We start from the raw sequence: 15,646 nt of genomic DNA on the forward strand, positions 1-15,646 counted from the left end.
CAAGCTGATGACAAAACCAAAGCCAAGAAGATTTTATTGTATTCTTAGCAATATGGAGAAAATTAAGACTTTACAAATGAATGAACAATGATTCCAGTGTGCACTGAGTTGATAGGAAAACTCTAGCCATCAGCAATATCTGTCTCCCTATCAGTTCAAATAGAATCAAACCTGGAGTATATAGATTTTTTCAAGGGACAGCATTTGTCTTTAAAGGGTCACATCACAACTCAGTGGAACACCATGGGTCTGTGCCTCAACTGCTAGAATAAGTATGAGTGACGCCTACTAGGGTAAAAGCACCATATTCAGAAATACTGATCATGAGATCTATAAATAATGCAAACTGATAATATTTCCATGGCTTCTTTTGAGGAGTGGTTAGATAATTCAACAGCGGACCATGGGTTTTGCATAGGGATGCAAAATTTCGTCAGAAAGATAAGCAGGATTGGAAATTCTCTCATTGTGAATGTTCATCAATGGTTAGGATCAGAAATCACACAAATGAATGCAAGCAACATTCCTCATCATTGGTCCCCCCCCCTAAGTCTGCAAATGTTACGTTAATGGTTACATTATTCTCTGCATATATTTTTTTTTGTAATGATTCCCTTCCATTGAAATGTACAGAAATTGACTGTTTAATTCATTGCCTATGTTTTGGGCATAGAAAATATATGAAGCCGAACCGTAGTGGAATGGGAATGATGCTGACTGTGATAACTGAGGATGGGATGGAAATTGCTGCCTCCTTACATCCCTAGTTTTGCACGCAGAATGTTCCGGGTTCAATCTCTGGCATTTCCATTTTGTAAGAAATGACCAAGTTCCAGGAGATGAAGAAGACTCTGAAGAGCTACTGCCAGTTGTAGCAGACACTATTGGAATAGATGGAACAACGGTTTGACTCATTATCAGGCAGCTTCCCATGGCCTTCTATCAATGAGGTGTATTTATTCCCTACTGCAGCTATTCACAGGACTCCTCCAAACATTCAGGCACCCCCCACTGCTAGCCATGTGGCTGAAGCTCTCCATAAGGCAAACTATGCATAATCTGAATTATTGCATTATGATACCTCAAACACTCTTAGTGCAGCTTGATTGTGGGATGCACAGAAATACTATGATGGTTTCAGATTTCTTTCATGTATATTCTCTTTTGGAAAGCCAAGACAGAGAGTTAGCAGATCAGTCTGAGGCCCACTTTGCTTTAACAGTGTGACAACATTATGTGCCCTCAGACCATTCTCTGGCCTACACCATGTGCGCAATCCAATCAGGAGGAACACAAACTAAAAAAGCACATAGTCCCTAAGAGTGTGAAAAATCATCACACTCGTGCTACTAACCTGCAGCGTGTGCAAACCTTTCAAATGGCAGCAGCTGCTCAACAACAAAATCCCAGTTGGGCATATAAGGAGAAGAGAGTAAGCAGCTGACAGAGAAGATTGTTCTTAAGTTAAGGTAGCTTTGCATGGAGCCTAAGGACTCCATCTGCCTCTGAAGGAAAGGGAATTGCATGAAGCCATAACATCTGGAGGGCACCACATTGGAGTAGAAAGTGAAATAGGAGGGAATGGACCATCTTGCAGTGGGTGCAAAATGGCAGCCTGCATACCTTAATGTCTGTTGCACAGGCATTTACCACAGGTTGCCCTGATAGAAAAGATGTATCCCTTCCCCACTCTGAACCCTAAAGAATTACTGTTCTAGCAACTCACATAAACATTCAAAAAAGGCATCTGCAAAAGGTAAAAATTTATCAAAATAGAGGAGGTGATTAGCCATGGACTTGGACAAGAAAACAGATTACCTTTAACCAGGGTAATTTTTTAACAACAACCTCTAGAGGTGAATGAATTGTGCACCCTTGGGAACCACCTGAAAAAAAAGCACTGCCCTTAACAAGCAAGGATAATTGGGGTGTATGAACTTCTCCTTCTCCAATATTATTCTACCCTCTGCTAACTTGACTTATTGGGCTCTCCTGCTTTGGCCAGTTAGGTGTTTCACTGCCTTGAACGGTGCCTTGTATGCATTATACCTGCAAGAGGAATCACACCCTTCCAAGAGGGAGAAGGGAAATCTGGCAGCCAATGGAAAATGTTTAGCTGTCAGCCTCCTACGCTTGGCCACCACGGAGCAATGGCAACTATGCCCCTTTGAAGGCTACTTTGTCTTTTAAGAATCCCAATGGCAGTGGGATGCAAGAGAGCACCACAATTTCCATCCCACTACAGGAAGAAAAAGATCAAGCAGGGAAACAGAGCTAGAGCAACAAAAAGTATTGTGGCACTTTCAGACACTTTGAGACATCTCAGTCTCCTATTGAGACAATTCCCAATTGTCACAATAGGAGACAGAGATGTCTCAAAAGACTGTGGGTCACTTGTGCTGGGAATACCACCAGATGTTGAGTTTTTAGGTATGCTCCCAAGCCAAGCCATATTTTTCGTAACTAGTCTCAATAAATAGGGATTTTCACCTTCTCACTTGTACACAGATATTCAGAAGCACTTGCCAGGCTGAGGAGGAGGAAGCCTACTGTGGAGAAGAGAAGCCAGTATAGCTTTTGCAGCAGAACACTTGGTGTGTCTGCTCAAAAGAAAAGTACCTCAGAGTTCAGTGTTTACTTCCAACCAGGTGAATGGATACAGGCAGCTGCCCACAGGCCACTTATTCTTTTGGACCTTCCCTTAGGCAAACAATGTTCATCCCCCCCCCTTTACTTGTAAGACACCTTGCCAGTTCAGAGGTGGCCTCCTGGCGTCCATGGCACTCTCCCCACTTCTGCAAAAACCACACTTTTAAACTACTTACTTGGGCTGCTTGATCGGGGACCCTTTGCTCGGGGAGCTTCTGCTTGGCGAGCCTTTGCCCACCCCTTTGAACATCTCGGCGGTGGCTGAAGCTCCCCTCTCTCTCGCTGTCTGGAAGGCTGTTGAAGAAAGGGGTGGGTGTGTTCCAGCAGCTGCCTCTGCCTGAGGTTGTCTGTGGAGATGGTATGACAGGAGAGGATGAGAAAGTCTGCAGATTGTTAAAAGCAGAACCTGGGTGGCTCCTCCCTGAGCTGCAGGTGATTAAGAGCCGAGATGGAAACTTGCCTTAAAAAAAAAAAAAGGACTAGAAAAACCAGTTTAGGACTGAATAAGTAAAAAAAAAAAGCCCAGAGGGAAGGAGTGGGAGACCCCACCCTGGTACTCTGAAGAATGTGCTTCTGTACAAGCAGAGGCAGACCCAGTTCTATTCACACCATTTCTGACAGACATTTCGTACACTGCAATTCCCTACCCCAAATACAATCTACATCTGGGAAATAACATGTGTGCCTGTAGTTACTACATCAAAAGTAGCTTTGCTCATTGCTAGCACACAGGATCAGGCAGTCCATCTGTGTGGCTGCTGTCCAATCCATGCTGCACCCTCGCTATTTAGATCTACCACTGATTCCTTTCGACAAAAGGAAAATTTCCCAATTAATTCCTAAAGAAAAATGATTTCCATTTGCACCAGGTTAAGTTCAAATCCCCTCCACCCGCCCATGGAACTTGTTGGGTGATCCTGGACAAGTCACTGTCTCTCAGCCTGGCCTACTTTACCGGGTTATTGTGGGAAATTATTTATTTAAATCATTCATTATTCAACAAAACATATGCCCCACTTGCCTGTAAATAAAGAGTGGTATTCCACTAAGATTTAATCAGGGCAGACCCAGTTAAATTAAAGGTTTGGTCTATTCATTTCAGTGGGTCTACTCTGAATAAAACTTGGCCAACCATGACTCAAAACCTTCAACAAAACCAACAAACATTAAAATTGTCAACAAAAGGCAAAATTAAACATAATAAAAATTCAACATATGATTAACATCAACAGTTAAGGTAAAACCAGATGTAAAATACATGTCGACTTCTACATGTCTTGATGGGTTTGCCAAATAAAAATGCTTTTAGCAGGTGCCGAAAGGGTGCCATGATGTCAATAGGCAGTGAAGGAACTGGGTCTTTAGGGTTTTGCCACCTACTTTTCGAATCCCCCTTCAATATTAGAAAGGTGGCGTGTCTGTTGTCTTTTGGATGTCTACTGAAAACCTTCCTCTTTCAAAATGCCTTTTAAATTGAGATCCTTACCAGTCCACATCTGTATTGGAATTGTTTTTAATATGTTTTTATTGCTTTGTCACCTGTACTTTGCCACCCTGGGCTTCTTTGTGAGGAAGGGCAGGATACACATTTAAGAAGGAATGAATGAATGAAATAAATATTCAATTACACTTCCCAGTCCTTTCCCATAGATAACAAGAACAATCACTACACCGCCATGTTGCTTTTGCCGTAAATCTCTTGATCGGCACTCAACTTCCTCCCCCCCCCCCCCGCATAGTTGCACCGAAATAAACGTTTGTTGGCACTTTACATACAATGTTGTATATACTGAAGGGTGAAGTAGCTCCATGTTAGAGCTTACCTCAGGTTCCTCTCTGCAAGGTATGTGAGCAAACCCCCTGTGGTTATTTGTTTCCTCCTTCCAGCTGGATCATGTCCAGCCAAGATTGGCACAAGAAGTATTTTTTTAAGCACCTTTTCAGCTTTGGCCGTCAAATATTCCTGTGATATGGCTGATGTGGGCGTGCAGGAAAATTGCAACTCATCTCAGATCATGAATTCAAAACATGCCAAGCATCTGAGTTGAAAGGTGCCCTGCTTGCCAAAAACCAAAACACACACGAAGGTGTGGCTTTCATTGAAGAGCAATGATTTCTTTGTGAAGTTGCAAGAAACCATTTTCTGGCTCAAGACTAGAGGGCTGAGAATAGGCTGAAGTAGCACTAGTGTGCTGGCTTTGATCTAAGCGCCAAATTAAAAATTTTAAAACAAAAACCTTTTATTGCTTAGAGCATCCTGCTGACTTCTAGCTGTGAAAGAGGACCGCCCTGATGCATTCAGCACTTCTTTAGTGACTGTTTTCATGTGCTTGGAAATAATCCAGGAGGGAGATGGTGCTGGACTGTTTTGGGCCCTTCCTTGTATTATTAGTCAGGCACAAATTGCTTTAAGCAAGGAGAGACGCTCAAAAGCCATTTGTGCTCAGTGTCTCAGGCATGGGTTTAAAACCTTTCACATTAGCACAGCCTCAAAGAGTAAGGGGTTCAGTCTAAGATAGTAGTGGCATGGTTTGGGTTTTCTAAAACTTCAATGTGCTGGAAACTCATTGAGAAAGAAAGGGAACGAAGTTCTGTGTCATCATGCCCTCTGTCCTCACTCTTCTCTTTATCATCTGGGTCTGATAATATAAGGACAGAGTGTTTGGTGGCATGAGGGAGTGAAATTATATGCAGCACCCCTTGAGGTTTATAGCATAATCATTCCAATTCTCATATCAATATGGCGTAGGGTAGAGTAAGATCAAAGCCAGACTTGATTGTGTCATGTGTTGTGTAACATATCCATGGTTCCCCCCGCCCTTGATTTTTCAGAGCAATTTTAACTGGCCTACTCAAATTTGTGCTGTTGTTTTCATTCTGATTATATTGTGGTTGTTGCCTTAATGCACCGACTAGTCTAATGTTATCAGTTGCTTTCAAAGTTTGAATTATGCACTTTCATATTGTCATTGCATGATGGCTTAATTAGTGCTTGCTGTCATGCAATAACATATTCCTGAGAGCCAGAATATAAAATGAAAATGAAATAGATACGCAACAGTAGGTGAATGAGCTTGACCCTAACAATTCATTCAGCCTCTTTTCACTGGAAGTCTAACAGATGCTTCTGCAAAAAGCACACAAGAAGCAACATGATAACTAATAAATGACCCATTCATTCCTTTCATTCCAGTGCATTCTGGGACTCAGAAAGTCCCCACCACATAGCACCCTTTAAAGGTTATTTTCAAAGGCAAGGCAGGTATTCTGAAGACAGAGTCAGGACAACTAGTTGAACTGGCTCAGCTGCAATGTCAGTAACTTTCTATGCACACTGGGCAGAAACCGTTGTAAACAGTACTGGTTTGGCAGGACCTGAGCTAAAATAAGTCTCGGGGTGCTACAAATAAACCCTCTAGGGCATCCACTGAGTACAACAGTGAAAGGTACAGAGAGAAGGGTGAAAGAATTCCAGAATTCTTGGTGGCTCATTGCTTGTTTTTATTTCTCTCAGGCAAAGATCAAGAAATGTTTGTAGCTGGGATAGGACAGTGGAGAAGTCTTTTGATGGCTGGCAGGCATGGCATGATGTGGAAGCATCAGGATCACAAGAAAGTATGCCAGCAAAACTTCAGGTAGAGACTGAACCTGCCTGAAGTGGTGATGGCATCAGCAGCAGAGTACCTTTGAATGTCATTCTAGCTAGCCGCCAAGAACCCCAGTGGTACTGCAATAGTTTGCAAAAATAGTTCAGATGTTCCTTCACACAAATACGAAGACTTGCCATCAAGCATTATTGTGTGCCCTTACCTGCTACTGCCCAGGATGCTTTGTACATCTGGACAGGACATCACAGAAGCTGGTAGGTCCAATGGCTGTGGGAAAGTTCTGAAATGAAGATCATGAGAGAAGATGTTCAGACATCAATGCTATGGGTGAACTCTGGCTAGTAAAGGTAAAGGTAAAGGGACCCCTGACCATTAGGTCCAGTCGTGGCCAACTCTGGGGTTGCGGCGCTCATCTCGCTTTATTGGGTCATGTGGCCAGCATGACTAAACCGCTTCTGGCGAACCAGAGCAGCACACGGAAACGCCGTTTACCTTCCCGTCAGAGCGGTACCTACTTATCTACTTGCACTTTGACGTGCTTTTGAACTGCTAGGTTGGCAGGAGCAGGGACTGAGCAACGAGAGCTCACCCCGTTGTGGGGATTTGAACCACCAACCTTCTGATCAGCAAGTCCTAGGCTCTGTGGTTTAACCCACAGCGCCACCCACTTCCCTGTGAACTCTTGCTATCATGAGCTAAAATGCAATATAGCAAAGATAAATGTTTTCAGCTTCAAATATCATCATGTAAATAGAGACAAGGTGCGGGCAAGGACATGGGTATGGATGGTAGGCAGGCAAAGAGTGCTATAGTAAAAGTATAAATGCTCTGCTGGATCAGGTTAAAGGCCTATTTAATACTGTGTTCTGTTACCACAGTGGCCAACCAGATGCCTGTGGAAAACCCACAAGTAGGGAGGGAGGATAAATTCAATTCAGTAGCCATTTAAAGCTGAATCTACCTTGTTTCAAAATTTGCACTTCTGTAAATTTTGCAATGCAGCTCTCCAACCAAGCAATGTTCACAAAATCAGATATTAGGGGAAAGTGTGCATAAAAATGAATACATTTGTAAAAAATAACTTAGACATTATTTATATTAGGAAAGGTTGCTTGCAAAAATGTGTACATTAGGAAAAGTTGCACATAAAAATTATTTATTAGGAGAAATTTAAGCTAAAATGCTGGTGAATATTCATGGTGTGTGTGTGTGTGTGTGTGTGTGTGTGTGTGTGTGCTTAGTTCAAATGGCTGCAAAATGTGGAGAACTGAATTCAAGAATGGAAAAATGAGAAATGAAAACCAAAATTGGAAGATCCTTAAACACAAGACATGAACACAATAATATTCTCCCACAACAATATTCTCTCACTAAAATTCTCAGCAAGGTTTATTTCAGTAGGCCTACTCTGAATGGTTGGATTCAACTATTTTTTTTGTTTGGTTGGTTTATTTGTGATGCAACACTTTTTCAGAATTGGTCTATTCTTTCTACAGCATTACAAAGCTGTGTTAGGAGGTCCCCTCCTTAGCTTTGGTATTTCCATAAATATTGACACTCTCTTAACTGCTTTGTTCTTCCTTATGTCAGGCAGTGCACACACACAAAAATAATACCGTACTTCTTATTTATTCCATGATTCCTTTCTCAAACAGGCTTTTCTGTGTTATTTTGAATGCATATAGCAACCAGCAATGTATGACCAGAGTCACAGGGGCACCTAATGTTTATTTTATTGGCCGAGCTCTTTAGTATGTGATCAAACATGCCTTTCAGTCTGGTTGTCAAAAGAAAGAAAAGACTTACAGCTGAGAAGTTTGTGTGTGTGTTTGTGTGTGTGTGTGAAGATACTATACAAAGTACTGGGAGTGAGCCAATAGGAATGCTCTGAGTATAATAGGCACAATTCATCCAAATTTAAATGGATTTCTTTCAATGGAAGAGATTTAAACACATTCTTAATGGGGTATGAAAGCATCTAACAACTTAGGCTATTAGAGAGTCTGGGAATGGGAGCTTTTCCATGCTGTAACAATATGTGACAATCTGGACTTTTTACATGGTTAATTCCTGTAGATCATGACATCAGAGCAGTTGGCATAACTTGATATAAAAGGAGATCCCATTTATGAACTATCCTTACCCTGGTACTTAATCCTTACTTCAAACGTGACCTGGGAGGTATGAGTAAATATTCTGACTTCCCAGTACTTACTGTAAAGACCAGCACATTAATCCTGTGTTGCCAGCAAAGATTAATTATCACCTCCTACAAGAAAGAATTGGGTTCTGCATAGACAATGACATCTTCCTCCAAAGGTAAGGTAAATGATTCAGGAAACCAATTAGTCATCTTTAACTAAGGTCATGTCCCTTCAACTTCAAACTTAGCAAAGTAAATGGAATAAAAGACAGGAACTTGTAGGAAATCCCATATTTTTCGCCCTATAGGACGCACTTTTTCCCCTCCAAAAATGAAGGGGAAATGTGTGTGCGTCCTATGGGGCGAATGCAGGCTTTCGCTGAAGCCTGGAGAGCGAGAGGGGTCTGTGTGCACTGACCCCTCTCCCTCTCCAGGCTTCAGGAAGCTATCCGCAAGCCGTGGGAGCCCGCGAGAGTCCCCCCCGGGCTCCCCCGGCTTGCGCAGTGCTGCCTTTTATCCCAAAGTCCCGGCGCGCTGAGCAGTCGCACCGGGGCTTCGGGTAGCTCTGCGCAAGCCGCGTGAGAGCTCCCCCGGCTTGCGCAGCGCTGCCTCTTATCCTGAAGCCCTGGCACGCTCAGCAGTCGCGCTGGGGCTTCGGGTAGCTCTGCGCAAGCCGCGGGAGGGCTCCCACAGCTTGCGGAGAGTAGCCTGTTCTGGGGGCTGGGGTTGGGGTTGGGGGAAGCTCGGGCTTCCCCCGCCCCAGCCTCGCGCCTTGGGGGGGAAATAATATTTTTTTTCTTTATTTCCCCCCAAAAAAACTAGGTGCGCCTTATGGGCCGGTGCGCCCTATGGGGTGAAAAATACGGTAAATAATAGTACAAAGGAATAAAACTCTAATAAGACTCAAACATTCAGAAAGACCCGTTCCCTCTCCATAGAGAATAATTGACCCCCAAACTCCAAATTTTCAACAGTTGGGTAGCTTACAAACTCCAATAGGACTCCATCTTTGCTCCTCAACTTTCTTGAGGATGAGCCCTTACTGAACATGGACCAAAGGAATGGGAGAGATCTTTCTGTTGTCTGGCAGGTGTTTGCCTGCATATATTCTTGAAAGTAATATACAAAAATGTACTATACAGTGGTACCTCCGGTTACGAACTTAATTCGTTTTGGAGGTCCGTTCTTAAGCTGAAACCATTCTTAACCTGAGGCATACTTTTTCTAATGGGGCCTCCTGCTGCGCATGTGCCTCTGGTACACAACCTCTGCTCACATCTCAGGGCAAAGTTCGCTTCCAGGAGACCTATTTTCGGGTTAGCGGAGCTTGTTACCTGAAGTGTTCGCAAGGAGGACGGTACATAACCAGAGGTTCCACTGTATTAAGGAAGATAGCATCTTTCTGGCTCCATCGCATTGTGCATTTGCCTTATGGGTTGCCATTCTTGCTTTAATGCCTCACTAACTCTAGGCAGACCCTCCCTTTTCAAAGATTTGCCCTGCCTAAAAAAAACAAAGCAAAGGCACAGATGTTTGTGGAAGCAGAAAAAGAATATTAGATGTGCTCTACAAGTTATTCCTCAGTCTCAGTGCCTCAGAAGCTAAGCCTTCTTGCCTGTGTTCAAAGTCATAGGCATAATCTCACCTCCTGCTGAACCAGGTGGCACACAGCTTATTCCTAGGGGCAAAACATCAACTAATCAACACCACACCCGCCTTTGGAGCCACAGCAGGTTATCAAGCCAGCCAAAGACATGGAAGGAAGCACTGGCATTTGCTACAACACAAAGATGGAGGTCTCCACGTCTCTTTTCAATTCCTATTCCTATTCCCATTCCAACTCAGGAGCAGAATCCCTTTTTGTAAAGCCGCAACATCAGGAGAGATCTCTCTCCTGCCTGTTGAATTCCTTACGGAATTCAGGCTTCACACAGGTATTGGTGAGGTAACTCCAATATTAACAGGGCTGCATACAGCTCAGTGGCAGGGATCTCAATGCAGGCCTGCAGCAGGCTTTATTACACGCAGAGAGGAGAGATGGAGGCTAGGCTGTGCTCAAAGAGATCGCACACAGCTAAGCCACAGTATCTGAATAAGACACTGTTTGGAAGACTGGCAGAAGCTTTACAGAGTTAGACTAACCTCCACCACCGCTCTCTTGCATATGCTTATGTGAGGGGCATGCAAAGACTCTGGATTGTCACTACACTACAATGTACACCTGTAAACAAATTATACAGTGGGTGAGAATACTTTCACAACACTCATTACTGAGGCAAAGGTTTTACTTGGGCTTCTCTTTCAGGCCTGGATGAATATGACAATGGAGAAAATGTAACACACACACGAGTTGTTGTATGTCAAATAAATGAGAAGAATGTACTTTGGCATTTTCACCTAACAGCCTTTATCCTGAATTGCCCTCCAAAATATCCAGAGAAGGGAGAAGTTATTTACGTAATATTTTTAATGTTTAAAGGGCAACACAGAGTGAGAGTCGTTATTGGACAAGTCATGCAAAACAGGATGACCAGTTATGATGCATTCCAGCTGTGGCTGTAAATATTTTCAGCTTGAAGAAAACATGTCTTACTTTACAATGATACGCAAATGGGGCTAAGGACTGATAACATAACCACTTTTTCAGCTCTGTCTCAACTTGCTGGACTTCAGCATTCTGACTTATTTTAATTGATGCTTTGTTAAATTCTTTTTTTTTCTTCAAGCAGCAAATATTCCAGCACCGTTTCTACAGTTGCTCCATGCCATATTAAATTATACTTCATCTTTACTGCTGTAGTCGTGGTTTTTAACTCATGAATTTTGAGAGCTAGAAATCCTTGACTCACTGCTCTTGGATCACTACGGTCTTCCGTACTGCACAAAATACTTTGCAAGACATTGGAGGGGCGGGGGTTTGGAAATGTGTATGCAGTGACCAAATGGTTAGGACATAACTCCCATTCCTGAATGCTGACTCAGTTTCAAGCTGGGTGGCCAATGGCCAGCCTATCTGTAGACGTAGGCATGTCTGGCAATTTTGGTTTCACTCAGTTTTTGAGATTTCCAATCTTGCCACTTTTCTTGCCACCAGTTAGAAATGGTTTGGAAAGTTTTCATGAAAATCCACCAATATTTTATTTATATATTTAAAAGCATTTTAAAAAGGTAATGGTAAAGGACCCCTGTCAGTTAAGTCCAGTCACAAACGACTCTGGGGTTGCAGCGCTCATCTCACTTTACTGGCTGAGGGAGCTGACGTTTGTCTGCAGACAGTTTTTCCGGGGCATGTGGCCAGCATGACTAAGCCGCTTCTGGCGAAACCAGAGCAGTGCACGGAAATGCCGTTTACCTTCCCACCCGAGTGATACCTGTTTATCAACTTGCATTATGATGTGCTTTCAAACTGCTAGGTTGGCAGGAGCTGGGACCGAACAATGGGAGCTCACCCCGTCGCGGGGATTCAAACCGCCAACCTTCTGGTCAGCAAGCCCAAGGCTCAGTGGTTTACACCACAGCGCCACCTGCATCCCTTAAAAAGCATTTATATACCACTTAATATTTCAAAAATCTCTAAGTACAGCCTATTTCCTGCTTTATAGTATTAAAACAAAAGCAACTTAAAGCCAGTGAAACATCAACCAAAACACACAACGCATATAAAAGTGAATAAAACAGCCACTACCAGGTCACTTGCCTGATCTAAGGTGGGTTACATCTTAGCACTACCACCATAAGAATATATGATAAACAAAATTAATAGAGTCCCCAATTGCATGTTTGAGTTAAAGGTGAGTCCGAATCTGAAAGCACTGAAGACTGCTGCACTAGACCATATCCTCTCTGCCACATACCCCACCACCAGAAACTCAGGATGCATTTTTACTTGTGCTGATTTTCAACATGAATATTTTAAGAATGAGTGCTGCTGTCTTATGCCTCTCAGGAGAGAGAGAAAATAGCACAGAGAGACACTTTGCATTAAGAATAATGTTTGCAACGGGGAGAAGAGGAAAGCTATATCCAAACAGATTTGTCGGATGAAATTTAAGTAGCAGAATTAGAACCTGCTGTTCAAGTTTTAAATCTTCCTTTGTCTGCATATCCAAAGAACAGACAAAAGAGCTCCATTTCAGTTCTGCAGAAGCAGAGAAAGAAATAAGTTGTTGATTTGAACAAATTCCATGTATACAGAATTGTATGGAAGTCTCCAGAACAGCCTTCCCCATCCTGGTGCCCTCTCCACAAGACACACCTGACCATGAGACGCACCTAGTTTTTAGAGGAGGGAAACAAGAAAAAAAAATATTCTGAACAAAACAGTGGATGTATGATTTTTGTGGTTCATGCTGTGGCCATAGACATGTGATTTGACGGTGAGTTTGGGGTAGTCTTGGGAGTGTTCCCTTGATTTACACATACCTTCAGCCGAAAATGTTATTCTGTTGGGCTCCAAAGCTGCCATTTACTTTCCCCCAATTTTTATGGTTATTGTTTTTATCATTGCATATGGGTTTGATGTTTTTATTGTGTTTTATTATGTATTGTGGTGGTTTTTTAATTGAGCCCTGCCTCGGAATTACATTGTAATGAAAAGCATGTCAGAAATGCCTTATATCTTTGAGTGGATATTTTGAATAATTTTTCTACTTTTGCTGACAGACAAAGAATCAGAAGTTTTCTTCTCACTCTCATTGTCATTTCTCTCTCTTTCCCTTTCTCCCTGTTTGTGTTTTTATTTAGATTAGCTTCTTTTACCTTTGATATTCTAAAAATATACTGGGTATTTGATACTAACTTTCATATCTTTTTTTCAAACTTTAATAAAATCTATGGGTGTGGAAAATGCTTTAAATACATCAATAAGAAAGCATACTGAAGACATCGGGTTGAGAAAGACTGCTGACCTGGGAGCTTCCTTGATGTCTGGGATCTGTGTTTTAACCACTAAACCAGAAGTATTGAAGAGTTCTCACTCCCAAACCAGAAATAACATGGAACATTCATGGATTTGACACCCTGAAAGAGCACATGGCAAATATAACATGTAACTTCTTCCATGGAGATGGGATTCTTTATCCCTAAGAGACGTAACACATGAATCAGATTATAGTTAGGGCCATATGTAGTCTTTGCTATATATTTTTTAATCTGCTCTCAGGGAATCTGAACATTGCAGCAAGCAACTAATTTCGGCAACATGATTAAACTACACAAATTATGCACAGTCCCTGTCGTTTTGCTGTTGTTGCATACTTTGTTTTGAAATGTTTACAGTGGTACCTCAGGTTACATACGCTTCAGGTTACATACGCTTCAGGTTACAGACTCCGTTAACCCAGAAATAGTACCTCGGGTTAAGAACTTTGCTTCAGGATGAAAACAGAAATTGTGCAGCGGCGGTGCAGCGGTAGCAGGAGGCCCCATTAGCTAAAGTGGTACCTCGGGTTAAGAACAGTTTCAGGTTAAGAACAGACCTCCAGAACGAATTAAGTTCTTAACCCGAGGTACCACTGTACTAATTTGCATAATTTATCCTGCTTTTGCTAGGCATTGCAAACATATCAAGAGTTCAAAAGTCCTTTTAAAAAGAAGGAAAGTCAAGAAATGCCAGAAAACAATAATCAGGAATCTGAATGCTATGCTCCGTAACTACATTCCCTGCTCCTAAGACACCACAGCATGCAAATTCTGCTCCTCCATGTGTCACAAAAGCAGAAAGCTGAGAGTTAACCAGAGTGCATAATATGAGAGGTGTCTTGAGACTCGGAAATCAGTTTAGTAACAAGCCCTGATGGCTCATGAGTAGATCTATATATTAAATAAGACTAGCCAAGGACATTAGATGTGGGGAAGATTTCATCCTCTCCTGAACACTAGGATAGAAAAAACTATCCCTCCAAATACAAAGACATTGATATTCCTTATATAAGGATTCTTGTGTCTTCCCAAGCTAGGAATCCATGTGTGACTGTGGTAAAGCTTGTAAACTCATAAAGTCATAACATCTCATAACAAAATCAAGGAGGCCAGAGGCTTTCTCAGACTTTCCGCTGGGTGTCCCATTTGCAGTGTGCATTGTTTGTTAAGTTCACGAGAGCTTGAAATGGCAAGGGAGGGCCTGGGAAAGGAAAATTCAAACCAGTTCCACTGTACCTCACCCCTATGCTTTTGTTCGGCATTGCAAAGAGGAAAAGAACACATGGGCCTGAAACCTAGACAGGGATGGGCAGAGAGCACTCTGAAAGTCCACCATGCCTCCCATGAATACCCAGACCAAAGACTTGCACACGAAGGTAGTGATGGAAATGGGTGTCCCTCTCCCTAACTTGGCCAGAATTCCTTTAAGTGAGGCAAACACTTGGGAGACATGGGGATAGAAAGGAATACGCAAGAGGCGAATGTTACCAAGAAAGCATGAAGATGATGTTAATACTTACCAACACCCCAACCTTTGTACACATTAGATCTCCGATCTTAAGCAGCAATCGCCAGCGCTGGCTCTACTTCCTCAAAGTACAGGCGTGGGAGTGGCAGAGAACAGCAGTATTGAACTTTCACTGATTTTCTTTATAATCTGTATCAGCCTGGCACATGAAGGTAACTGAACAGCATCAGAAATATGTGAGGAGTGGCTGTGGCTCAGTAGTAAAGCACTTGCCTGCTTATCTGCCTATTAATGTCTGCTCATTTGCCTTTTCTTTGCTATTATCCACAGTCATCTTAGTAAGTCCAAAGGAGAAGGAATATTTTTTTGGGGGGGGGGAAGTAGTAGAAGAGGAGGAGTTTGGATTTGATATCCTGCTTTATCACTACCCGAAGGAGTCTCAGAGCAGCTAACAACCTCCTTTCCCTTCCTCCCCCACAACAAATACTCTGTGAGGTGAGTGGGGCTGAGACTTGAGAGAAGTTGTGACTAGCCCACAACTTCGCGGAGACGCGAACCTGGTTTCCCAGATTACGAGTCTACTGCTCTTAACCACTACACCACACTGGCTCTCAGTACCCATTTTTATCTTACTTTGTGGAATCAGTGGAGTGGGCCTAGCTAGCCATCAAGCCCAACCCCTGCTCAGTGCAAAACCAAAACCCCAGAGCTAAAGCATCTCCAACAGATTCTAGGCCAGGGGCCAACAACATGGTGTCCTTGACGTGTTGATGGACTCCCAACTCCCATCAGCCTCAGCCAACATGGCCGATGATCCCACACCCTTCTCGGGCAAGGTGTTTGAACATTTGGAAGCTG

The 15,646-nt window shown here is 42.8% G+C and overlaps 1 protein-coding gene and 1 long non-coding RNA gene across 4 annotated transcripts in view; one reads left to right on the forward strand and one right to left on the reverse strand.

Annotated features, from left to right (window-relative positions):
• The window catches only part of EVPL (envoplakin), a 48,689-nt gene extending 33,078 nt beyond the window's left edge, over positions 1 to 15,611 (reverse strand). The window contains exons 1-4 of one of the 3 annotated variants that reach the window (XM_083725586.1): positions 14,841 to 15,611; positions 13,308 to 13,419; positions 6,460 to 6,537; positions 2,826 to 2,996 (exon numbers count right to left, since the gene is read on the reverse strand). In XM_083725586.1, the coding sequence (XP_083581712.1) occupies positions 2,826 to 2,996; positions 6,460 to 6,500 (212 nt within the window). In that variant the 5' untranslated portion in view covers positions 6,501 to 6,537; positions 13,308 to 13,419; positions 14,841 to 15,611. Of the gene's footprint in view, positions 1 to 2,825; positions 2,997 to 6,459; positions 6,538 to 9,734; positions 9,833 to 13,307; positions 13,420 to 14,840 lie in introns of those variants that run through there. The other 2 variants (XM_083725587.1, XM_083725585.1) reach the window with 2 other exon arrangements.
• LOC310838414 overlaps positions 1 to 15,646 on the forward strand; it is a 47,684-nt gene that overhangs the window by 14,894 nt on the left and 17,144 nt on the right. The window lies entirely within an intron of this gene.

The sequence above is a fragment of the Podarcis gaigeae genome (assembly GCF_964106915.1).
Source record: "Podarcis gaigeae genome assembly, chromosome: 2".
Taxonomy (NCBI): Eukaryota; Metazoa; Chordata; class Lepidosauria; order Squamata; family Lacertidae; genus Podarcis; species Podarcis gaigeae.